The 25,602-nt window shown below is 49.0% G+C and overlaps 1 protein-coding gene across 35 annotated transcripts in view; it reads left to right on the top strand.

Annotated features, from left to right (window-relative positions):
• Positions 1-25,602, top strand: part of LOC122627787 (basement membrane-specific heparan sulfate proteoglycan core protein) — an 87,609-nt gene that overhangs the window by 1,412 nt on the left and 60,595 nt on the right. For 33 of the 35 annotated variants that reach the window (XM_043809287.1, XM_043809291.1, XM_043809294.1 and 30 more), the window contains exons 2-10: positions 19,714-19,939; positions 20,041-20,180; positions 20,275-20,359; positions 20,449-20,526; positions 20,630-20,798; positions 20,894-21,054; positions 21,476-21,637; positions 22,171-22,428; positions 23,037-23,153. In XM_043809287.1, the coding sequence (XP_043665222.1) occupies positions 19,714-19,939; positions 20,041-20,180; positions 20,275-20,359; positions 20,449-20,526; positions 20,630-20,798; positions 20,894-21,054; positions 21,476-21,637; positions 22,171-22,428; positions 23,037-23,153 (1,396 nt within the window). The remainder of the gene's footprint in view (positions 1-19,713; positions 19,940-20,040; positions 20,181-20,274; positions 20,360-20,448; positions 20,527-20,629; positions 20,799-20,893; positions 21,055-21,475; positions 21,638-22,170; positions 22,429-23,036; positions 23,154-25,602) is intronic. The other 2 variants (XM_043809300.1, XM_043809310.1) reach the window with 2 other exon arrangements.

Raw genomic sequence — 25,602 nt, 5'->3', positions numbered from 1 at the left:
GAGAGAGAGAGAGAGAGAGAGAGAGAGAGAGAGAGAGGGAGGGAGGGAGAGAGAAAGAGAGAAGCCACGTTTGTCGTCTGGCGGGCGTTAAGCATTACTCGCGCACCATCTCGAAATACACGAATAGAAAATTAACGAATAACCGAGACGCTTTGTATCTAGCGAAAGAGACGATTGAGAAGAGTCGCGATCCAAAGAGATCGCGCGTTCGTATATCTTTTAAAGATCTTCTTTCATTCTTAAGGTAGTCGGAATGAAATTCCGAAAGATAAAACGTCTATTTAAAAATCAGCCTGTATAATTTGGACGAGTAACGTTATCTGCTCGTGTTGCGATGCTCGATAATCGCGATATCGCGTTTCGTCATGGTGCGTGTACACAGCCGAGCTCGTTCGATAAAATTACTTCTGCCGGATGCACGTTAACATCGAGACCTAACTTAATTGGAGAGATTATCGGAGGTTGAAAGGACTCGATTCGCGAAATGGTAGCGCGTGCGGAGTTAATGACTCTATTCGAAACGAGGCACGATACGTACGCACGTATATAAGTTCTTCTTCTTCTCCATTGTATACGATTTTTTCGCGATAGCCGAGCGAGATCCTTGAAAGTTAGCTTTTATCTCGATGTCTTCGAAGCATCGGTACGTCGAATCGATAAAGTTCATGTCGAGGAGATAGATGCGAATCGTTCGTCGTCGTTCGACTTTTACGTTTGCATACGTTACCTTGGCCACACCGTTCGGCATCCCGCGCAAAGGGCTACGCGCGTTTACGTAACAAACTTTCTTTTCGGAAAGAGTTTCGAATCGTTGGAAGGTTAACGCTAATTCCTTCCGACGATGCGTCATCGATATCCCCTCGATAACGTTCGATTCATCCTTTTTACGATCTTCTTGAAAACTAAAACGCGCTTTAGCAAAACTTTTTCAGAAGAATCTCCAAATCGAGATCGTCACGCACGAGTCGTCACCTCTGTTTCGTCAGTTTTATCGGAAGCTAGTCCCCTTAATTACCGCAGTGATTAGGACGACGAGCGCGTAGCGATTCGGAATAATATTCGAGTTGTAGTCGAATTTTGAAATCAAAGCAACGATCTTTCGATAGATATCGAAACTATATGCGGGATGTCGGATACGAACGATTCGTCAAAAATAAGACGAATCGCGTGGCATCGTACGTTCTCACGACGAAATCGTTGTCCCAGAAGAAAGATGGAGGGTAAAGGATATCGAAGAAGAAGAAGAAGAAGAAGAAGAAGAGAAGGAACAGGGAGGATGAGAAAGGTATATCGGAGTACAAGGTTCCTTCATTATCGTATCCTTTTTCCTCGGACGTCGACACGGGTATGGTCGATGTGTGTTTTCGAACGAAGAAACCTTTCGAACGGATACGGTATTTGGATTCGTTTGGGAAAAGGATGAAGGGAAGATTTGTACCTTATGAAAAATATGGTAATGTAGGTGGCTTTTCGCTGGCGCAGCTTTCGATTCGCGACCGTTTTCTCTCCTTCCTTTATACGCGAACTCGGCAAACGTGCGTTCCCGCACGAACATGGTCGCGAGAATATTTATATACGGCGAGAGAGAGAGAGAGAGAGAGAGACAATGTCCGCGAGAGCATCGGAATTGTATGCTGGAAAGATCGACCGAGGAAGCGAAAATTTAAGGCTTCCGAACGAGACGCAATTCAAGCGCAGGTAATTTGAAAACTTGCGATGTCCTACGACTACGCCAGAGATATACCGAGTCTACCCTTATCTACAGGGATAAACAATATTCTTTATCCCGATGATCGTGGTGCTTCTCTTTTCTTTCGAGCTTCCTCGAAATGAACTTTTTGTTCTCTCTCTCTCTCCCTCTCTCTTCTTCGTCTTTCGCTCGCGCGTAAAAAAGTGGTACACCGTAATTAATTCATCGTTATCGGAAAACATTATCTTGAAATATCGTCGTTTCCGACAAGATTGCTTAATTTTTTGTCATTCTCTCGTACTTCTTCGGTCGAACGATTCGACGAGTAAATCAGTATTTTTGGAGTCGAAGGAACCGCAACCGGTTGTCACGTATACACGGTCTTACGTAAATCGTCGTCAGGGTCGTCGAAAAAGTTACGCGGTGTGGTACGAGGAGAGAGGAAAAGAAAAAAGTGAAAAAAAAAAAGAAAAAGAAAAAAGGAAATAAAGAAGCAAGAGCAGCGATCGCAAGAAAGATATAAATGCACGGGACATTGCGAGTCTCCTCCATGATAAATCGCTTACCTCACCGTGCAAAGTCCATTGGTACTTGAGTGGTAACGGCGTTACGACGTTTTTTAACGACCGTTACGAATGACGTATTCGTTATTTAAATATATATAGCTACACGCACGACGATGTACGTAAGCCTAATGATCTTCTTATAGAAAAATCTTGATTCGAAAATGGTTCGTAATTGACCAGATCGTAATAAATAAATTGTTCGAGAAAATGAATCACCTGTACGTAGATAGTATCGTCGCGGCATATTTATATGAGAGAGAGAGAGAGAGAGAGAGAGAGAGAGAGAGAGAGAGAGAGAGACGGGAGCTCGATAGAGATATTTCGATTCGTATTGGCGCGGTCCAGCTTTAGGGCACTTGAAACGCCGCATTCGAGTACGAGCATCCTCGTGGAAGTACTTTTTCGTTCCCGAGTACCGGTACTCGAGTGCCGCTCGAGCGCCACTTTCGAGTGCCTTATCGTCAGAAGGGATCTACTTCTTTTAACGTGTCCATTCGCACCCGCGACGATTTTCGCACTGACCGCGCTTTGCGCGAGAAGACAGAGACCAAATATCCTCTTTCTATTTTTTTGTTGTTCTTTTCTTTCGCGTTGACGAAACGTAAGTTTCGAGTCGTCGCGTTTTTTCCTTCTCGTAAGGTACTCGTAAAAGAGATCGTCGATTCTTCTAGTTGGCGCGAAAAACGAATCGGGTACCTATACGATTTATGAGGAGATAATTGACGCTCAAAGTAGGTCGAGCGCGTCGAGTAATTCGATAAGATGTTTATCTTCTCGTTCGGCGTTAAATTAAAGCTAAACCAGAATGGGACGGATCTCATTGAAAAAAATCTTTTGTCCGACGAAGTATCTAGACGGATAAATATTTACATCGATAGATAAAATCGGAAGCTACGGAGATAGGTATATAAGCCGTTAGTCCGATCGATTTTTCGGTTAATCCCGATGGGGACGCTAATATGTCAGTTATCGTTTTTCGTAGTCGATCTCGCGCTCTCGATCATCCCACGAAATACGTAGAGATACAATACGATTGCGATTATCCCTCTTTTCTCATAGTACTCTCGTAACGTCGATTATCCTTTTAATCGGATATGGGCGGTGAAATTGCGTGACTGACCGTGAAATTAAAGGAGACGAATACTTGCGGAAGTGAACGGTATCGCGTTACGGTCAACCCTCACGATCGATCGCGAAGGAGCCAAACGAAAGAGAAGGCTCTTGTACTTTTCCTCGAATAGAGTAACTTCGATGCCCGGTCAGGTAGGATCCTTTCGAGAGTTCTCCCGCATCTCTACGCATGTACCGATAAACAAACGCGTCGCGCGTCGCGCGTCCACTCGACCGGAGTGTCCTGCACCTTTCTTTTTTCTCTACTTTTATCGAAGAAAATCATCCTCGCGCGGAGGCGTGCCGAATGTGCTCGCAACCCAGAATGTGCTCGCAACGAATAAGAGGGATTAAGCGCATCGTGACCGTGTCAAGAGAAGGAGGGAGAGAGAGGGAGGAAGGAGGGGAAGGAAGGAGCCTCGTTTGCTTGACGAACAAAGAGCGTGTTCGAGGAGAAAGCACGTTGTACGAGAATAAGAAGGGAAGAGAGAGAGAGAGAGAGAGATGCTAAAGAGGAACGCGAGGAGAGACGTTAGGACGATCGCGTCTTAAACGTGTGGGCGAGTCAAACTGGTTTTCACGTTCGCGTGTCCATGGAAAGAAAGGAGAAGAAAGAAGGAGGAAGGTCTTGGAAACGAAAAGCAAGAGCGAAGGCGACTTTCGTACGTATCGCGGTGCTCCCCATGGCAACAACGCAAGTTGGTCTCTCGTTTAACGCGCATACTTGTGTACTACGTACAACTCTTTCTCTCTCTCTCTCTCTCGCTCGCTCCTCTCGCCCTTTTTCTACGTGCTCCTCTTTCTTCGCCTCCGCCGCCCATGCCACCTCCGCCGCCCCCGCTACTTCCGTTGACGATTCTGACACTCCGCGATATCGCCGAGTGATAATACTACGCAACAGCGCAATATCAAGCGCTGTTCGAGGAGGAAAAAGTTTGATATCGTAATCGTAGAATTAGCTAGAAATGAAGATTTGTAGGATTTTCAAAATTTCATATTTAGTCGGAGATCGGAGGATTAACGGTACGAGGTTGTATGGGAGTCTTTCAACGAGACCCCATGGCAACGTCGGAGTCGAGAAAAGCTTGAGCGAACACGTGCGCCTCTTTTTCTTTTTTATTTCTTTCTACGATTCTCGCTCACGGAAAAGCAACGAGAAGAAAGCGATAGGTCACACCGATCGCATTTTTTCTTAATTTCGTCCTTTGAAAAGATTTGTCGACGTCGTCGAGCGCCGTTCGGTGTTACACCGAGGGAGAGAGGGGAGAGGGGAGAGGGGTGGGGGTGGGGGTGGGGAAGGAGGGAGAGGCCTTTACGACGACGAGGAGGCGATCAACGTAAATATCTAAATAAAAGAAAAAACGTTTCTCTCGAAGAAGGTTACTCTTCGAAATTCTTCTCGAGAGGAATTGCTTTTGATTTTGATACGAAGTAAACTTGGAATTTGTCAAATATAAGGGTGTCAGGTGTGCGTCGGAATATCGCGATAGTTCGATTTACTTTTCGTTTTCCTCGATCGACACGCATTGTTCGCAAGTGATATTCGATCGCGATTTATACAGGAATATTAGATTCATAGGGTGTGAATAATGTAAGCGATATTCGAACGTATGTAAATCCGATTCGGATCTTTTCTTCCTTTTCTTCGATCGGCCTAAAGTTTGCTCATTTTGCGGGCGTATACCTAACCATAGGGTTCTACGTAGAGAGCTACTTAGGTACGCGGACGAGAAAGTCGTTCAAATTTTACGTCGGTTTACCTTCCAGAAAATAGCGCGGTAGCCGAACGAACGAAAGTATTTAACGTTAGGTGGCCGAAAACTCGGCGATTCCTCGAATTTGCCATCGCTGCGTTTTCGCTCGAGATCGTAAAGCATATTTTTAGATACTTCTCGCGCCAGGCCTTCCACGAAGGGGCGCGATAAAGACGAATCGTTTTCGTTCGATTCCGATCGTCGATCCGGACTTCTTTTGAATATTACACGTACCGTTAACGTTCATACCCTTGTGGTGCGGCGTGTAAAGTCAAGGCCAATTCTCGCGATCGTGCACGTGTCCGTCTCGACGGGATGGCGCCGTGGCGAGGCCCTCCCACGTGGCAAGGGCCTCTCGCAAAAAGGGAATGCCGATTCTTGGAACGAACGTCGTTATAAATCGACGATGCGCGAGGAATATCGCGTACTAGAGACCGATCTATCGCGTACCATCGAGAAAGAAGTAAAGAAGATGTAAAAGCGAACGAAGGAAGGCCGGCGCGATACGGAACGAGAAGGTTTTTCTCTTTTCTCCTCTAAGGCGCGAACGGCTCGGAACGACGCGGCATTATCCAGCCGCGAAAGTTGGTCATTAGCGAACGCTTAACGATCACGCGCGATCCCGAGATTCTCCTCTCGTATGCGTATAAGCGCCGGCAAATACGGCCACTTCTCGGTCCGACCAGCAACCGCGACACTCTCTTCGATCCTAATCACTCGCCATTCAGCGTAGCTACTCTTGGCGGATCCTTGCCGAATTTCTCGGCATTGACGAGTCGAAGGAATGGAGAGATCCGTCGATTGTAACGACGGTCGCGTAATTAACTACTACGATCGCGCGTTGTGGGTTAAGTACCCGCGCTGATGCGGATCGTTTTATTTCGAAGGGAATAGGAACGAAATGAGAAGCGCTCCGAGGAAAAGAAAAAAGGAAAGGGTTAACGCGAGAGTCACTCCAAAGCCGAAGAATCAACATTCGTCCGCCGTCCTCGTTTGTCTCTGCGTAGGTCGCAAGACAAGGCACGATATTGAGTCGATTGACTTTTGGCTCGATAAGGCGATTCTCGAATCACGCGGACGGCGAATGGTTTTGAAAAGAATAAGCCACGGTATCAATAAATTCAACGTTATCTGCGGTCATAAATCCATGCGGTGCGACCATTGGGGCTCGACGAAGCATGCTTAAGCCGATGTCGTTTTTGTGTCGGCAGACACCGCGAACCGGTGGAATACGCGAACGCTTACGCTTACGTTGGTGCGTTCCTACTTAAAATAACTCGTAAAAGTACTCGCTGGAGGACGAATCTTTTACATATTCATACCGCATATGGTACTCGACGTACGGTGAGGATTCGAGCGCTGCGCCGGTCGAGTGCATTACGTTTTGCACGTTATCGCCTGGATATGCCTCGCGAGTGCTACTTTCTCGAAGCATTGGAAACAGGCAGTCGATAGATTCGCTCGTAATAAAGTCTCGGGGCAATCGGTCGAGTTAATGAGCCGAGAACCTTCCGGCAAAGTGCCGGATAGTTATCTAGCGGTAGTTTTCTGGTAGATCGCGCGATAAATTTCAACGAACGTACGCTTGGATGTTCGCGTTGCGTTCGACGTACGTGTTCGAGAAGGAAGAAGGGCGAGATCGGAGTAGAAGGAACGGATAAGTCAGGAGGAAGAGACGGACGGTGTTTGTCGTCGTCGTCGTCCCTCGGTACGATTCTATCTTTAGCCCGCGCGCTCTCTATATTCTTCTCTTGTCTTTTACCGTCTCGCCCTTTCCCTCGTTCTCTCCCGCGTCCCGTAAAACGTTGCCGACCAATCGATCGACTTATGATCGTTCCGTTTCCGAGTCGAGAACGCATTACGACGACAAGGCCGAACACGGAACGTATTTGTTTACAACGCTGGAAATATCGCTCATCCTTTTTATAATTAGGATGTTTCTTTAACTTCCACAGGGAGAAGCAAGGAATAAAGACAAATGAAAGTGTTGGAAAGCTTTGCAGGTTAGGGGGAGCGAGAAAGGTTGTGTCAGGGTTGCGATTTCTGGGGACTTTTGTAACAATTAGAATCCGTGAAAAGACGCTTCGCGGGGAAAAGAGCGATACCGCTGCGCCACCGCGGTCGGTGAAAAGGGAAAATCTGCTCGTTTCCACTTGCTCGTTGAAAAAATCCCTTTTTCTTGAAGAGTCGGTATTCGGGTCGTGCGTCCTACATTCTGGCCAAGCCTCAAAGTTAATTGCAGGTGTTGAGGACGATTATGTGTCACGCGAAAGCGCGAAAGCGCGAAAGCGCCCCTTCCGTTGGCTCGACGAATTCAACAATTTATCGCCTGTATTTTCGTTCCTATATTTTCTCGAACGTCGATGTCTTTCACATAGTCGCGCGACGCGTGTATCACGCGCGTACGCTTTTTCGAAAAAAGATGAGCTCCACGCTCGCAGACGGGTACACCTACGCGGGTTAACCGTACGTCGATCGTAGGTTGGTCGCGAGTGTCGATTTTCGACGTCGAATCCCAGCGAGAAAAGTCTTTTCAACCTGGCGCGAGGTTGCCTTTCGAATGGAAACACGCGCAGAGAGCGAGAGAGCGAGAGAGCGAGAGAGAGAGAGAGAGAGAGAGAGAGAGGACGATCGCGTTCGAATAACAGCTTGATTTTCACTTTTTAAAGAGCGACTTTATCTCCGACAAATCGATCGAACCGTCGATAGCAGACGTCTCTAATTGAACGATATAAAATCTACCGCGATACGAATTTCAACAAGTTCGTATAATGCGAGGTATAAAATTTCTGGTAATTAACATCGCGATCATCGAAAGGATTCGCGAGAAAAACTCGTCGAAGCCATAGGCGCGATTCGCCGTTATGGATTTATTTTCAGAAAAGTCTGTTAATTAAATTCTCCCTTAATTTTTCGAGATACTGGCTAGTTTAAATACCACATCTCGTTCAAATAACAAAGAACAAGCGAGCAAAGTTTTATCTAATTTTATTCCAATTTTTCATATTCATCGGATATTAATTACTTCGCTTTTATCAAAAACCGCATTTTTCTCCCGCTCTCTTCTCTCTTTCGTCCTTTTTATTTTCTCTCGAAATGAGAATCGAGCGAAAGTAGGCGGATAAAAAGTTGGCTCGGACAGGGGAGATATCGCGAATGTATTATGTCTTCGGGTTACTTTACTCGCTCGCGCCGTTACGTAGGAACAGGGATTATCGTTATCCCGCGAAGAACCTTCGTCAGCTTTCCTCCTTCTCGGACGAGATAGAGAAACATCTTTGGCACGTTCTTTTTCTCTCTCTCTCTAGGACTTTCTTTCGAAACCAGAGAAAGTACGGGATAACGATGCGTCGTTTCTTTTCACCAACTTTGCCCTAACCTGTCCGCGTAATAAGATAGTGCCGCGTAACGATATAACGGCAGCGGAGAGAGACCAGCGTTAGCACCGCGGAGTACCGTCGGTAGCAGTATCGAATTATTATCCTTCCGCGGACGATCGATTCGAAATTCTCGTGAAAAATTTTCTCGCGAAACGGATGTAGGAAGCGTGGGTATGCGATAGAATAAAACCACGCTTCGTATTCTCTCAGCTATTTCGAGCAATTCCGTCACGAGCGTTTCCCGAAAAAGTTTCTTCTTCGGGTACAGCGCGAGGCTCTATAAATAAGCGCTTACAAAATGGTCTCGCGCATTACATATACCTATATCCAGAAGAAACGGGACGTTTCAATTAATGGATCAACATTTTTTCGTTCGCCCGTTAATATCGTCGTTATCGAGAACACGTTCCCCTCTTCCCTTTTCCTCTTTTCTCTTGGTCTTTCGCGACACGCTCTCGCAGATTTCACTTATCGTGTAATACCTCTCACACATTCATACGCGTACTCGTTGGCCGATTCCAATTCGTACGTTTTATTCCTTCGCCATACATTTTCGTTCGCGGTGGTGTCTCCCATTCCCGGCGAATCTTTTTCAACGAAACGAAAGAATACCTACGTACGAGTCGAAAATATACGACTCGATTCGAGCTTTTATCGCAAATTATAATTTCTCATTGCGGCGAGATCTTTTAAATAAACGAGAACTAAGTCCCGGTAACTAATCCGATCGTTTAATCGCGAAATATGAAGATCCGTTTCGCGTCGACACGATTTATTTTTGCGAACTGCGATTCGTTCCGTCTTCGCGTCGGTCCTGATTCGCGAGGGACAAAAGCAAACGTGTTTTCTGGGGACTTGACCCGTTTCTCGGTCGAACGTCGCGCGACTCGACGAAAATTATCTCGGATTTCTCCGGCCAACGTGTAGAAATAGATATATCGTAAAGAAAGGTTAAGAAGCGATTGAAATATTAAAAAGGAAACGTTAAAAGATGTACGTGTTAAAAGCGATAGAAAGTTCTTTTCGTTATTTCTCCTCGCGGTTCGACTCGGGACAGAAGTTATCTCGTCGGACGCGTATATCGTGACGCGCAGATATGCCTTCTCCGAAAACTCCCAATCTTCGTTACGCAATTCTTCTTGAGACCGGTGATACCATTATATTCGACTCGGAGAAAGTATTACGCGGACGCGTACTGTCGCGTTTCATAATCGTACGCCGCGTCGATGCAAAGCGTTACCATATACGGTCGAATCCTTCGAAACGCCACGTTTTTATCTTTTTTTTTCTGGTATCGACACCTTTGCTGCTGACTCGAAGAAGCAAAGGCGAGTCATCGCGACGCGACGGAAGAACGAATCGTTTCCGGCGGAAGTTCCGGTCATTTCGTTTCCCTTCTTTTTGCTTCTTCCAGCTCCTCTTTCCTTTCCTTTCCCCTTCAACGCGGCGAATACCTCGTCTAACGCGGAAGCGGAGACACGAGTTTGCCATCAAGAGGCGCGAGGCGACGCGTACGAGTCGAATCGGATCACCTCTGACGAGCGAATCTCGGATCGATGTTCGTTGGTATCTTGGGTTAGGTCGCATCGATCGAAAGGGAAATTGGATTGAAGGGTGGACGGACGGAGTCGAAAAGTCGGTTTTCGCTTTCGGACTCGATCGAAGAATACTCGGTTGCCGTTGTTGCCGAGCCGGGATCGAGCGAGCGAGAGCAAACGGTTCTGCCGCGCGAACGTGGCTTAGGGCGAGCACGCTAAAAGGTAAAGGTGATATTGCGTAAGCCCCGAGAGCACATACGTACGTGCGCTGTGTTTGCCGTCTCCTCCTCGATGAGTCAGACCGCGCGCTACGACGCTATATCGAGGATTCTCGAGGATTCTCGATCGATTCGCTCGGTCGACGGTATCGACCAACCGCTTATCATCGTTATTGGGGGGTAAAAATTAACCGTCGAGTGTGCACAAATTTACGCGAATCGATTAGAAGGAGTTCGAGCGGCACAAGGCGGAACAACGGGAGATTTACGCGACGAGACGAGAGACAAAGAGTAACGAACCGTGACGCAACCCGGGCCATTTCTAGCTATCTCTTTGAAGTAGATCGAGAAATCGCCGGAGAAATTGTTCGAGAGGAAAGGAGGGCCGGTCTCGATCGGAGAATAGCAACGATAAGCGCGAACGCGATTGCAAATATTCGATACGGAATATCGTCCTTCTCGAGGATCGTGACTATCGACGAGTGACCAACGATTACAAATAGCGCAGGTAGAGAATTTGAATAATCTATTGTCGGAACGGAGTCAGTGGATCGATGATGTCATGGCAAAAATGACGTAAGTCGCGAATAAACGTCCAAGCGTTCTCTCCTTTGCCCCGCGAAACCATCAAATATGGTAGGCGAGATGCGTCGATTACGTCGTCGTAATATCACGCGCTTACTTCGACGGACCGTGAGAAAGAATTAGCGAGAGATATCGATCAGAGAGAGTCTTCTGTCATTTCTCTCTGATCCGTTCGCTCTCGACTTCCGACCGGTCTCCGTCTTAAACGGCGGCGCGAACGACGAACGAAGGAAACCAACGCTCGTACTTGAGAATTCGGAAGACGGAAAAAGAAACAAAACGTTCGCTTCGATCGCACCGAAAATAGTCCACCTTCTCCGAGATGCACGCTTTCTCTCGTATAAATCGACTTTATCGCGCGTAAGTATTTAACGTTCTTCGACGAAGTAACAGACGGTCGCCTCGTTTTCCGCTCGAAAGACGGAAAGAGCCAATGTTGTTCTTCGAGCGGGCGCGAATCGATCGACGTCCGTTGACCGTTAAAGCGATATATTCCCGTATCCCGTATCCCGTCTGGGTTATTAATTCGCGGTAAGCGTCTTTAAATTCGTACGAAGAAGAAACGCTCTTACTTTCCGATATTCCGTTGCTAGCTTGCCTTTATTATTCTCATTTTAATCAATCCCTGATGAGTTCTCGGTAATGACCGAAGCTCCCTCGGAAGTGTTGCGTTGAAAACGTTATAATTGGTGCTTAATTGGAAAGCCGATATCCACGTATTAGATTTGCTTTCAGAAGCAACGGATAACTTTAGAGCGTTGGGCTAGCGTATTACGGAGGTTTACCGACCGCGCTTCGTAATCCATGAAATTTTTTCCAAGAAAATTGAACTTTTATTTTTTCTACTTTTTCCCCTCTTTTTCTCCCCGCTTAATCGTTTTCGTGTTTTGCGCTGCAAAGGGAACGAGAGAGAGAGAGGGAGAGAGAGAGAGAGAGAGAGAGAGAGGGAAGAAACAAAAGGAACGGAGGAAAGCGAAACGAAAAAGGAAGAAGGGTAAAAGGAGAGGAAAAAACAATGAAAGAAACGTAAAGGTTTAACGATCCTCTCTCGACGATAACGTTCTTTGGTGAGTCATTCGCAAATGAAGTGAGCGCCGCGAACGAGTTAGGCGGCCGAATTGAAACGTTAGACGAGGTCAAATAAAAATGATCGAGCGCGTTGAAGAAAGGAAGGGAGATCGCGAGCGAGATAGTAGGAGAGAGAATTGATATTTCCGAGAGCATGCGTCTGGGTTGCGTGCCAATTAACGAGATGCATCTCCGACGTATCGTCTCGCGCGTTCCTACCACGAACGTTTAGAAAAATATTCTCTCTTTCTCCGAGCGTACGAACGTGCCATCAAAGCGAAACGATTACGGTCGCTCGACGTTCCGTAGACTCGTAAATGGATGTAAGGATCGTGTAAAGGGGCGTGCAAGCGTCGCGACGCATCAGAATTAACGTCGATCGTTGCTACGCGTCCCGGAAGATGAGCGAAACGAACGAGAACTCGTAGGCACGCTTTCACGGGCTCGGGCGAAGGACGGGGATGAATCGCGGCGCGGCGTTTCGGAGAGCAAAGGGCGTCTCGTCTCTCCTTTCTTCTTTCCTTCCCTTCGTGCCGTGCGAAGCTCCTTTTATCCCCCTCTTCCTTTATTCGACTCTTTGGGGGAGAGCGCGAAGGACGCTCGAGGAGCGAACCGCGCTCCGTTTCGCGGTCTCGAGTCGTCGCGCGAATTTTTACGCGTCGAAAGTATCGAAGGGTCGCTCCTTCGAGCGAGGAAAAGGATCGTCGCGACGAGAAGCGATTATCGATCGACGGACGATCGTTCGTCGGTCGGCGCGACGAGCGAGAGTTCGACTCCTCTCCCTCTCTCTCTCTCTCTCTCTCTCTCTCGCACTGATTCGTTTCTTTCTTCGGCCGAACGGTAGGATATATTTGTGGACGATGAGTCACGATTTCTACCGTCTACACTTTCGCTGTCATTGAGTCACGAGAGCGAGTTATAGACCGGGTACGCGAGCGACTCGCGTACCGCTCGTTTATCGTTATTTCTCGTCGACGATCGAAGATGGCCACCTTCCACCTTTGATGCGGGGAGAAGAGCTTCGGTGTCGGACGACGAATCGTAAAGGTTCCGAGTTTTAGGCGAGTTAGTCCGTGCGGATTCGCCGTAGCTCGGATATGTCAGACAATGGACTATTAGGGCAGTTTTGCGGTAAGCTGCTCGACGGGCTGCTCGTACCTCCTTATACTCTCGGGCATTCGTCGAGAGGGTGCCTGCTCTCGAGTGGGCTCTCGTTGCACGTTCTCCCTCCTTTTCTCGCTCCTATTTAGCCCCCGTCGCTGAGAGTCCGGAGGGCCGCTAGGCTTCGTAGGCTTTGTCGCTCCTCTCTCTCTCTCTCTTTCTCTCTCTCTCTCTCGAGAGACGCTCGAAAGACGCTCGAATTCCTTTGTACGTTGGCTCGCCGCTATTTCCCGATTGCGATCGGGTAGGGGCGGCGGTGGCGGCGGCTGTCGGTTGTGTGCGGACTCGAGGAGAATAAAAGATCGATCGAGACTCGCCGCTACCTTCGGCCGTCCGCGATGATTTTTTTCTCTTCTTTCCTTTTTTATACGAACGAAGTTCGAACCAACTCGCTCGGCGTACGCGACGCGCGTTCGAAACTTCGTTTCGCCCTCCGTCGTACCCCTTCGCGATATATCGCGACGTACGACGTTTCCCGAAAGACCGCGATTCTTTGTATATTTTCATTGACACGAGGCTTATACTCGGTTTCTAGCGTAAGACGGGATCGAGGTCGTCTTGCGATTCCTTTTTTTTTCTTTCTCTCCTCGCGCGATGCGCTCGACAACCGTAATCCTATACAATGGTCGTAGGTACGTAGATGTACGAGGTAGCGCTTACGTACGAGTACGGGGACCCTCGTAGAGTTTTGTCGTAGTTTCGTAGGATCTCGTGATTTAAAAAAGATACGCGGACGATGAGACACCATCGGATGCGCGTGCAAGCGCGTCGTAGTTTCTTTTGTTCGAGATCGAACTTAACGATTCGGTACAGGTCGTTCGTGGTTGGCATACGACGCGACCGACCTGCGTTTCTTATTTTTCTCGTCGCAACGCGTCATCGCCTATGCGCCAAACGACCAATCAGATTTCTTTCGCGTCGATTCTTCGATCGAACGATTCGAAAGGTGCGAGGAGTTTAGCTCGCCGACGACGACTTTAATAAACCGATAATCGCGCTGCGAAAACTGATAACTCTCGAATTCGTTGCTTTTTCGAAGCGCTCGATGTAAGCCTCGTTTAACGCGGCTCTTCGCTAAATTCTAAATAACGTTACGTTCGCGCGCGATAGCGTCTGCGAGAGCAACGAACGAGCGAGGTATGACCGAGTCGACGTTGGAGATTAGGCAGATACGTTTATGAAATGCAGCGAGAACGGCTTCGAGAAAGAGGGAAAGGAAAGAAGAGATACATCTATTCTCGATCCGTGCTCGATCGTCGGAAGTGGGTCTCGCCGCAGGAATTATTTGCTTTCGTCAAACACGCGGCTCTGCCGGCCTTCCGAAAGATATGCTCCAGTCCCGAGCGAGCACAGGGGCCCTTTTGTCGTCGAGCGGGGCTTGCCTCCTTTTCTCTCTCTTTTTTTTTCTTTTTTGCGCTAGAATCGACAAACTTTCCTCGAAGAGGAGTCACGAAAGAAGAAGGCACGGTTTGTCAAAAGTATACACATATTTCCTTTTCTCATCGGCGATAGTCGATCGGAAATGTTTGCCGATACGTGTCTTCTTCGACGACACATTTCTCGTACCTATGTATTCGAGTACATGGACGCGTACCTTTAGTGCGACCGCCGAGATACTTGACCCATTATTTTCTGTGAAAGCATACGCAACGCTAGCCAAAATACGATATCGACCGGATACGATTACGTTCGCTTCAAGCTCCGTAACATAGATCGCCTTTTTATTATATCGTAATGTCCGAGGCAAAGGGAATTTTGTCGGCGTGTCAAAAAGAAAAAGAAGAAGAAAAGAAAAAAAAATCGCACAAGAATTTTATTTAAAGGCGCACGGTCGCCGGTCGGATCGTTTAACGAAACGGCTGGAGAGAACCGGAAGGCAAAAAAGCTTACTAGCCGTGGGATGTTTCCAAGTACTCGCGTACTCGAAATAAAGCGCGACCAACGGCCGTATTTCGGCTATTCAGGCGTTTACAGTGAAAACAAAGTGTCGAGCTTTGGCAAAAGTGAGGATCGATCGTCGCTTTCGGATATCAGCTTTCGAAGCTTCGGCGAGAGCCGCCTTTAGCTCTCCTTCCTTATCAAACGTCCTCCGTAGCGCGTCACGAGAGAGAGAGAGAGAGAGAGAGAGAGAGAGAGAGAGAGAGAGAGAGAGAGAGAGAGCGAACGGGTTACATGAAAAGAATAAAGTAGAAAAGGAACGAACGTTAGCATCGAACGTATCTACCTACGCCGAGAGTAAATGCGGAGTTGAAAAAAGAGAAGCCGAGCTTCCTCCTATCCCTTCTCGGATATTTTTCGAATGCGAAAAAAGAGAAGCGTTCTCGCGAGTACCACCGAGTAGTGACTTCTGACTGGCAGATCGTAGCCCGAGGGATCTTTGATTTGCCGGAACGAGTCGGGCGAGGCTTTCCTCGGGAAATCAGACCGACGTGATTTCCGCAATTTCGCGTAGAGCCTTGGCAAAATGCGGTGTCCGAGTCCGAGAGGATTGCCCGCTTGATATTTGGCCTCTCTGTCTCTTGGTACGTCTCTCTATCTCTATCTCTCTGGATATGAAACTTCATATAAGATCATCCTCGAGGAAATCTCCTCTTCTTCCCGCCTCCTTCTCCCGATCTGGCTGGGAAATAGCACGTGTCGTTTATTTCTCGCTCCTACCTCGCTTACCCGCCGTATCTTTCTTTATTTTTCGGACGACACTCGAACTCGCTTACAAATACATAAGTAATACACATTTCCCCGATATTGTTCGGATAAATCCGATATAGGTAGGTAGATGGATGGGCGGTGGACTAGAGCGGGGGGATAGAGAGAGAGAGGGAGAGAGAGAACGAGGAGACTAGCGAGTCTCACGAGGTAGACGTTTTCCAAGGGCGAGCTCGAACGGGTCGAAATTTAGCGACAGGCACGTGTGCGACATTCCGAAAAGATGGGTCCGCAACGTCAAAGTGGATGAAAGGAAATTTTTCGCGCGTGCGGATGTTTCTCTTCGCGAAAGAGTCGTCGTTCCGGCGAGAGGCTGTTAAAATGCAAAGGCGCGGTTAAACGACGCCGGACCCGCTCGCACGCTCCTCTTCTACTCGCGAGTAGGATTCGCCGCGTGCGACCGCTATTTAGTATTCCGTCGCCTTCTACGAGTCTCTCCTCTCTAACGTGTTCCTCGCATTAATATACCATAGCTTAAGACAAAGGACGATCGTTGGGCGCTTTCCTGCTTTCCTCTCTTCGCCCTCTCCCTCTAGGTCGGCCCTCTCGGAAGCACGGCACGTCGGCTTCCACCCCCGAGCTTCGAGCCCCGAGCTTCGAGCCCTCGAGAGCTTCGAGAGCCGCCGAGCTTCGGCCTCGAGCTTCTTCGACACTCGACCGACGTATATTTTCGTTAACTCGAAGCCCTCGAGAGGTCTCTCAAATTGCCGGGATTTTCGCCTTTCGTCTCTAGCGACGCGTCTTCGAGTTCTCGCCGTCCTTCTCTCGCGTTCTTCATATTTTTCGTTCCTTTTTCGTCGTTTCTCTCTCTCTCTCTCTCTCTCTCTCGTCTCGTTTTCGTTCATAAAAATGAGCTGGAGCGAATTAAAGGGCTCGAGACGCGGACGGACGCGGGAGTCGAACGTAATTCGAAGAAAATTCGCCGAGACGGTGGTCGAAAGAAAGATAGCACTGGCGAGCACGGGCCGACTCGTTCGAACGTTCGTTCGTCCGAGCGAAGCTTTCGCAAATTTCTGTTGGTCCGAGCCGTGCGGCCCGGTCGTACCGGGCAGGGTTATCGACGTTACGCGCCTTGACCTCGCGGATCGCAAGCCCCGCTATTATAATAATTATACGAGTCGTCGTTTCTCGGCTATTCCCTTGATTCTCGATCAAGGGGAGAGGAGAAAGCCGTTGATTATTCTTTCCGTTCCCCTTCAGTTTTCTACGAATCGCTCTCTCAGTTACATCGCGGATCTTAGTTACATCATTTTCGAGATAGAAATGGATTGGGTGGGGCGGTGGCGGCGGCGGCGGCGGCGGCGGGGGAGATAAATTAAACGACGCTGGTAAACGATGAATATGCGTTGCACGTGTAGGCGCGCCGACCGGATCAACGTATCGTCGGAACGTTGCGTTCGAACGTTCTCGCTCGCTAAATCGAGACTTCGGCGAATCGTCGCGTCGTTCTCCGCGAAAAGAATTTTTCTTTGGATCTCGCACAAGGTGCCATCCTACGTGCGATATCTCTCGCTTCGGAGCACTCGCGTACCTCCTTTCGATCTTCGTTTCTTCGGGGCGGCGGCGGGAGCAGTTCTCCCGATGAGTCATCTCGCACGGTTTTTTTTTTCGCTCGCGGTTTAACGACCTCGCTCGCTACGCGTCTCTTTGTCGCGCGTGCGACCGCGAGAGATGGCGCCCGTTCTTCCGGCTCTCTTTTCAAAATCGATCCCTTCGACGTCGGGAGAAGTTTCTCTCGACGACGATCCAACCCGAACGAAGATCCCTGAACGGGATCGACGATCCGTTCTCTCGATATCGAGAGAGTTAAGGCCGATCGAATAGGCGTTTCTTGATCTCATCGAGTATCGTCGCTGGTCGTTCGCGGGTGTAGCGGAGCGTAAGAGCGGCGAATCGACGATAAAAGAGATACGAGTCGTATCGTTCGATCTATTATACGTACGTGGAAAGGGGTCACGTCGGTTCGATTACCTAATCGGTTCGTCCGTAAGCCACTCGCGAGAAGTCGTTGCAGCTGTTACAGAATAGAAACGTATCGTTAGCGTCTCGTTCGGTCCGAGAAAGGCGTGGATATCAGAAGGATGGAATGTTCTCTTATCTCCGGTGCGCGTCGTCGAGCGAACAAACTGCGATGGCCTAAATATGGGATGGGTCCGTAGATTGGAAACGCGACTTCGCGTACGAGTCGTAACACGGTAACGCGCGATGTTCGTTGCTCCGTCGCGCTATCTCGAACGAGAATCGATCCTTCTCAAACGATCGAACGCTCGCCACGATCCCACCCTCCGTGAATACTCCTCGAAGAGGAATCGTCTCGCTCCGGCGATCGGGACTGAGGTCAAGGGGCGAAAGGAAGGAGGAAAGAGATAAATCTAAATAAGAGAGCTCGCGCGTCGCGTAAAAAGTATCGAGAAGAGGGCGGTTCGCGCGCGGCTAGGCGTTTTCCCGAAACCACTCTCGCCCGGTCGTTTTCTCCCGTTTTCTCTCGGCTCGACTCTCCCTTAGTCCTTAGCGACGCAGGACGAATTTCCTTCGGGCACTTAACCTGCGCGGACACGTATTTCCCATGCATTTTAAGGATTTCGGACTGTAGGGGCGGTGTTTTGTCGAAGTATGAGCACGTAGTTGCCGCGAAAGGATCATAGAGTGGACTTAGCTCGAAAATCCCGTGTAAAACTTGGCCGGAATAACAAAGTTCCGTCTAGCCGGCTCGGATGCTTCCCGATGCTCCGAAGCTTCGACTCTTTTATTCTTCCACCGAGCCGTATATACCCGCGCGGGTCTTCGGGAGATTTATATTTCCGCAAATTTCTCACCCTACTTCTCGGAACGTCTCTTAATACGTGCTCTTCTCTGCGACATATTTTAACTCAACACCCTCCCTTTGCAAGGTCCCCTCCCGCCGCCTGTACGTACGCCACTCTGGAATCTTGATCGTCTAAATTAAAGTTGATCGATCCAACTGGGTCGATTTACGTAATCGGCTGCGTGACCTGTACTCCGTTCTCTTTATCGAGACGCGATATCGTCGGGGAGCGGAGTCGCGGTCCGCGAAAGGGTGCGTTGCGATACGGTCGAACGTAATCTATTAAATATCTATTTTCTCGATGTCGACTCGATTATCCGAGTGCAAGCGTGCCGGCTGATCGATAAATTCCGAGTTTAGAACGCGACGTGCCACTAAAAGCGGCGATTCATACATCGATATTGATGTCTCGCGTCGTTGTAGCGAGCTCGCGATTTTTCGTGAAAGGAGCAAAGGTACCCTTTGCGTCGGGGTTTCGAGAGCGTCGCGATCGGTGCGACGGTAAAGTCGCAGCGAAACGAGAATCGTATTTCTCCATGGATCGGCTCTCGTTCTCGCAATTTCGCGTCGTCAATAAACGCGCGCTAATGCAAATTCTTTTTCGGTCGACTCGATTCGAAACTCGGTCGCGCTTAGGTAACGATAGGTTAGATTTTCTTCGTATCTCGTTTCGGTACACGTAGATGGGGTAAATCGTTCTCTTCGGGTAAGTCGGTTAGAAAGCGGCCAGTTTGCTGCCCGTTGCCTGAGGCTTGCGAATCACGGATCGCGGCTCACACGACTCGCGGTTCCCGAGCCCGAAGAGAATGCCGGGTACGATCCTGAATTTATATCGCGTGTTTAGGTGAGAATTGCTTCTTTACGAGGGGCACGTGAGAACGCTTCGCGATAGCTATATACAATGGCCGTGTGCGCACGTGTACGTGCTCTATCCGTGTCCTTTCACGTCCGTGCGTTTGTGTGTGTGTGTGTGTGTGTGTGTGCGCGCCCATATGTGCGCACAGGCGCGCATGTATGCGCGATAACGTATCGGATATGCAACGAAACGCGTAGGCGCGCGCGAGCCACATTTTTTCATCCGCTTTACGCCAGACGTTATCGACAAAGATTTGTTCCTCCGATTCTTTTCAGAACGATGACTTGGTTTTCGATCAAGATGGGAAACAATCGAGCCTGGAAATTCCGTTGATCGAGAAACACGAGGAGCGATCGATCTTTCACAGGATAAAGAGATCCTTCTTTAGTTTTTTCGATCCCTTCGTATCAACGCCTGTCGCTACCAATACCAGTGCTGCTACCATCGACAACGGCACCGGCGGCTCAGCGACCGGTACCACGACGGTATCATCGCCGACGCGTGAGTCGATCCTTCTCTCGGGAGCAGTAGTAGCCCGTCTCGTCGTCGACCGGATCGTTTATCGGATCGTTTCTCTCAAATCCATCTTTCTTTTCTTTCAGACCTTCGGGGAAACGAAGGCACCGTTCGACTCGTCGACGATAAGAATAACACCGACGTCTCGAAACCTAGGAAAGGCGGTCCGAATTTGGAGAGATTGATTCGGAACAGTCAGGAGGAGTACGTCGACGACAAGCAGCAGGTAACGTCGAATCTTTCGTGGGAATTATTTAAGACGGCGGCGATTATCGCAGGCGGGAATCCTATTGATTCGTTGAAAATCGTTCTCTCGACAGGAGAACGAGATCGGTGAAGCGGCGGAAGGACGAAGGCAATCGCAAAATTATGTCAATTCCGACGACGAGGACCTCGTGGCGTCGGGTAAAAATATTGAAAATATTCGCTCCGTTCGGACGACGGGTAGGTATCGTTCCCTGCGACTTTTCCCATCGCGAAATTCTTTCTTTCAGGCGAGATCGAGGGTAGCGCAACGGACTCGGACGTTTCCCAACCTGTCACCGAGGGGCAAAAGATCGAAGGAAAGGCCCGTAAGTAGCATTGTCGGGAACGTCGGTATAGCGGCTGTTATTATTGTCAACGAACGTTATCCTCAAAGACGATAAAGCGTGATCGAATCGTTCCCATCGACAGGGCTCTATCGGATAACGTTGACGGTCGGCGAGCCTTACAGAAGAGAGTACGCCGACAGAAACAGCAGAGAGTACAAGGAGCTAAGCGGTAATCTGACTCAGGCTTTGGAAGAACTGTACGCTCGACGTATTCCCAATTACGATCACATGGCCAACGTCATCAAAGTATCGTAAGTACATTCCGTCCGAGTAGAAGGTTGGCGATCGAACTCGTTGACGCGCGGACGGACGATGTGCGAGAGACGAAATATGCTTTTACCTTCAGGCCAACGTCCGACGCGTTTACGTCGCAAGTCACACTCGACATCGGCTCCACGTTCACGGACGAGTTGGAGATTCGAGATATACTGGAGAAACAGTTGCAGTATCACTCCTTGGGAAGCATCCAAGTCGGTCCGGAGGGATTCACTTTCCGACATTTCCTAGGTAACTTTGTCCGTAAAAGAGTACGCTTCGGCATTAGGAAATGATCGATTCTTCGTCGTACAGTCGCTCGGTAAAAGAGTAAAGTTTTCCCGACTATCGCGTACTACTAGTCGTACGTAGCTAGCTTGGTACGTAGGGACCTAACTACGTTGAGAGAAAACGTTCGTTCGAAGAATGGATCGTTTCCGTCCGAAGAGATGGAAGAGAGATCGAGAGCACGTTGCGATAACTTCGAGAACGTTGTACCACGCACCGCGGATGCACGTAGAGCGTCTCAGTAGGTATTCGCACCAGACATTGCGCATCGCACAAGATTTGTTTTCTCATCGCCGCTTTTTAAAGATCCTCCTTTTGTTACTTTCTTTTTTATTTTCGACGACCACGGCGGCAATGGCATTGCGTTCCAATCATCACGGGACAGTGGAGAAAGAAAACGTATTGCCGGAATGCGATCAGTCGAGCGAATTAACGTGTAGAAACGGTGCATGCGTGCCATTAGATTCGCGCTGCGACGGCACGGAGCAATGCGAGGATGGATCCGACGAGCTCGATTGTCACTCGACCTTACGGCCGACTACGACGCGTAAGTACCATGCCTACGTACGGCCGAGTTACGCTTCGAACGAGACCCAACCCCTCTACCCCTTGCTTCTGCTACTTGTACAGCTTCTGGCCAATATCCTTTCGAGTCGACGCTTTGTTTTCTTCCTACGTGGGTACTCGTCTGGTGGCTAAACAAAATCCTATTTTAACGCATCGAGATATTCGCCCGACTAATTCTCCCATCTGCGTATTTGATTAACCTAGTCGGTAGGAGGGAAAAGAAATGGCTTTTCTGTGCCGAGGCTCTCCCTCCCTCCCTCCCTCCCTCTCTCTTTCTCGGTTGCGTTACGTGCCTCTTTCGTAATAAATCGCGCCGGAGAGAAAAACGATAGCAGCACCGATATCGGTGGAAAATTGGCGCGTTGCGAGTCGAGAAAGGGGCACGCGAAGCAACCGGGACGAGATCCGTCATCCGCCATCCACTCATTCCCGAATCGCTAATTGCCGAATTGCCGAATGTTTGCGTTTCGCGCGAGTATATACGAGTGTGTATATCCGATCGACACGCGATAGACGTTAGCGAGAGCGAAGAAGAGAGATGGTCTTTGCCAACGGAGATAACCGGCGACGTCGAGGAGCCGACCGAAACTGCCGTGGCAAGAGCCAAAGGAGAGGAAGAGGATTCGACCTTGAGAGCAGCGTCGAACAAATGTCGCGCCGACGACGTGGTCCGCTGTCAGGATGGAAGTCGTTATATTTGTTCCGTACAGCGATGCGACGGCGTGCCGGATTGCGAGGACGGGGCCGATGAAGTAGGATGTCCGCATTCAGGTATACCCAGCGGACCCTTTCGATCGTCCGAACGAGCCGCGTACATATCTCCTACGCGTACTCTCTTGCTTCACCTTCGGAAGGTCGAAACCTACGGGGATCGACGTTTCGAGGACGAACGAGCCGTCCGACGAGAAACGAAGAACTTGGTTTCGTGGCCAGAGTTACGTCGAAACGCGCCTCAAGAGTCGAGCTACGATCATAAGTCTCTCGAACATGGCCGATCCAACTTGGTATCTCTTAACGAGTAAATCGTTAGTTCAGACGGCTCGTCTCCTTGTAATCATTCTGGACTAGTTACATTTTTCCGCTTCGATAACTATATATATATATATATATATTCTTGTACATATGTATATGATTTTACTAAATATTTGCATGTTTATATCGCAAAATGGTAGAAAAAGCGTAAAAGTTTTTTCGCGATACGCATCGCCGGTAGCCACATCTGTATCCATCTGTATCCATGTGTGCGCGCGCGCGCACACACACACACACACACACATACACACACGCACGCGCGCGCACGCGCGCAGCGTTGGACGTTTTCCTCCGTCACCGATTCGACGAGTTCGACGTTAAAAGCGTCTCTTTGTACGATCCCACAGGCTGCAAGTTCGGCGAATTCGCTTGCGACGTACGGAGGTGCATCCTGGAATCTCAACGTTGCAACTTCGTCGAGGATTGTCAAGACGGAAGCGACGAGCACGATTGCAACTATCCCGGTGAGTATCGAACCATTTCTTATAGCTTCGTTTGCAGAAAACTAGCTTACCGTGGAAGAAGATCGATGGTAAGAGGAATTTATCCCGAGCGAGCTTATCTACGGTCGGTCGAGCGAAGCGAACGGTCAAAGTTACCGTGGGTAGGAGAGAAGAAAGGAAGCTGCAGTATCGACGGTGCCTACGATCGATAACAAGAGAGGGAATCTTTGATAGCTTCTACCTCGGAGGGACGCGTATCGAGGAAAGTTGCAAAGTCGTACTCGGCGGAGGAGAAAAGATTGGAAAGTCGGAGAAAATAAATCTTGGGGAAAGTTTATTAAAAAGTTTGCTACGATTCGCGTCTTGTCTTTCTTTCGGAGCGTCGAAAGACTCGCACGGAGATCTTTTTTCTTCCCTTTTGATAAAAATAGGGTCAGGTGGAGGAAGGTGCGGAACTACGAGCGAGTCGACGACGAGCAAGCAGGACGTACCTACTGAATATTCAAAAACTCGAGAGCTTTTTCCCTGCTTCTATTTCACGAGCACAACGCGATCTCGTGCTTCTCCCTTCCTTTCGTCCGTACTTTCGCTCGTCTCGTCTCGTCAACAACGCGGAAAGGAGCACGGGTGTCGGCCAATCTGCCAGAGTCGCTCGATTGCGCTTACACGTCTAGCCCTTCCTCGAAGCGAACGTCGATTAATTCGATTTCTTTTATGGACGATGAAACGCGGAACGTTCTCTTATTTTTTCCTTTTCTCATCGAGGTCCGATTAGCGAAGGAAAGAAACGATCGTAAATCAACGCGGTAGGAAGAATAGGTACGTATCGTTATAGTTTAAACGGCCTTCGTTGCTTACGTCGTGCGCGCTGACTGGGACAGAGGACGGAAAAATAGAAAAGAGCGAAACGATTTCATATAAATAACCGGAGACACGCAGCTCTTCGTCGTCGTCGTCGTCGTCGTCGTCGTCGTCGGTCTAAGCACGAGGTCGTTTTACTCGAGTAATCGCGATATGCATGCTTAATCAATATTCAAGTATTCAGCAGCGAGCTAGACCGGGGAGGATTTACCTGTTCTACCCTCTTTTCTCTCTTTCTCTCTCTCTCTCGCTCGCTCGTCCACCCTTCTTTCTTCCCATCTTCGGTGGGTAGGAATTCGCAAAACTACTTTCGTGTCTCTCGCTTCTTCCGTCTCGCAATATGCCAGTGCGGACAATTATGAGTCGTTGCTGGAAGCTAAGGTAACTGGAACCACGACAAAATGAAAAGAGACGGAACGAGAATAAAGGCTAGAAGAGGGAGAGAGAGAGAGAGGATCGCTGGGGTTATCGCACGCTAGGCACCGCCACGACAAACGTCAGTACCCGCCCCTTCGAACATTATTCAGATGCGTCCTTCGACTCTGTAAGCGCTTTAGGTAGCCGCGTTTACGTATTTTAGCTCTCGTATCCTCCTCGCAGCCTCGAAGCGCTTATTAGAGATAAACGCGAACGGAGGTATCGTCCTTTCTCGAATCGGCGACCGAAGAAAATAAAACGGATTTGTACGATATCGATTGGCAATTTCGTAATCGCGCGGATACGTACGCGATATACGCGCGAGATACGCGCGTTTGCTTTTCGATCGAACAGACGTTGGCGTTGACGAGCTTTTGAAAATTGACCGAGAACAGATATTACGCCGGAGTTCGTGGACTGGTAACGGCCCGTAATGCTAGACCCGAGCCAAACTGCTCGTTTCGTCCGCGTCCTTTGTCCTCGGAAACCGACGTTCTCCGAATCCCGGAGACTGCGTCGCCCGACGAGGAACGATCCTCGATATGCCTCTCGTAGACGCGTCGACCGAGGAACCGTCCAGGTATATGTCGGCGATCCGACGGTAAACGAGGATAGCGGAGTAAATTCGATCGAGAAATTGGAGGAAAAGGTCGTACGATTTGATTTAAAAAATTTTGTCAAGTAGGACGTTATTGAACGATATCGTGCAACGTCGGTAATTCGTTTCGTCGTTTCGCTACTACGCATTATTTAATTCTTCAAAGGGTAACATCCGGATGCTTTTAATCCGGCGCTCTTCTCTTTGTTTTTCAAAATATTACACAATTTCCATTATCGTCGATGGGAGAGACGAGCCGGAAGAAACGTTCCCGCTCTGGCTTTATCGTCGTTCGATACGTCGCGTCGGGTAACGACACGAGCTAGAAATATTTCAAAGGGGGAAATTTTCGAGAACGGATTCGCGAGCTCTCTCTTTCGTAAAAGCGTAACTCTTTCCCTCGGCGGTACACGGAGGTCTAGAGTAAACAAGGAAAGGGTAAATATCGACGCGCGACGTCGGACCAAGATCCCGTAACCGATAAGGCTCGCATTCGGTATTATAGCGTAATCGTCGTCTCGTTGCTCGCGCCTTCGCGCTCGCATCCGGTCTCGCGTGAACGCGAGCGCCGGCATTCGTTTGGATCGCGATCGC

This window comes from Vespula pensylvanica, chromosome 3, assembly GCF_014466175.1.
Source record: "Vespula pensylvanica isolate Volc-1 chromosome 3, ASM1446617v1, whole genome shotgun sequence".
In the NCBI taxonomy this organism is placed as follows: domain Eukaryota; kingdom Metazoa; phylum Arthropoda; class Insecta; order Hymenoptera; family Vespidae; genus Vespula; species Vespula pensylvanica.
The sequence above is the reverse complement of the archived record's forward strand: the minus strand, read 5'-3'. Positions and strand labels throughout refer to the sequence as shown.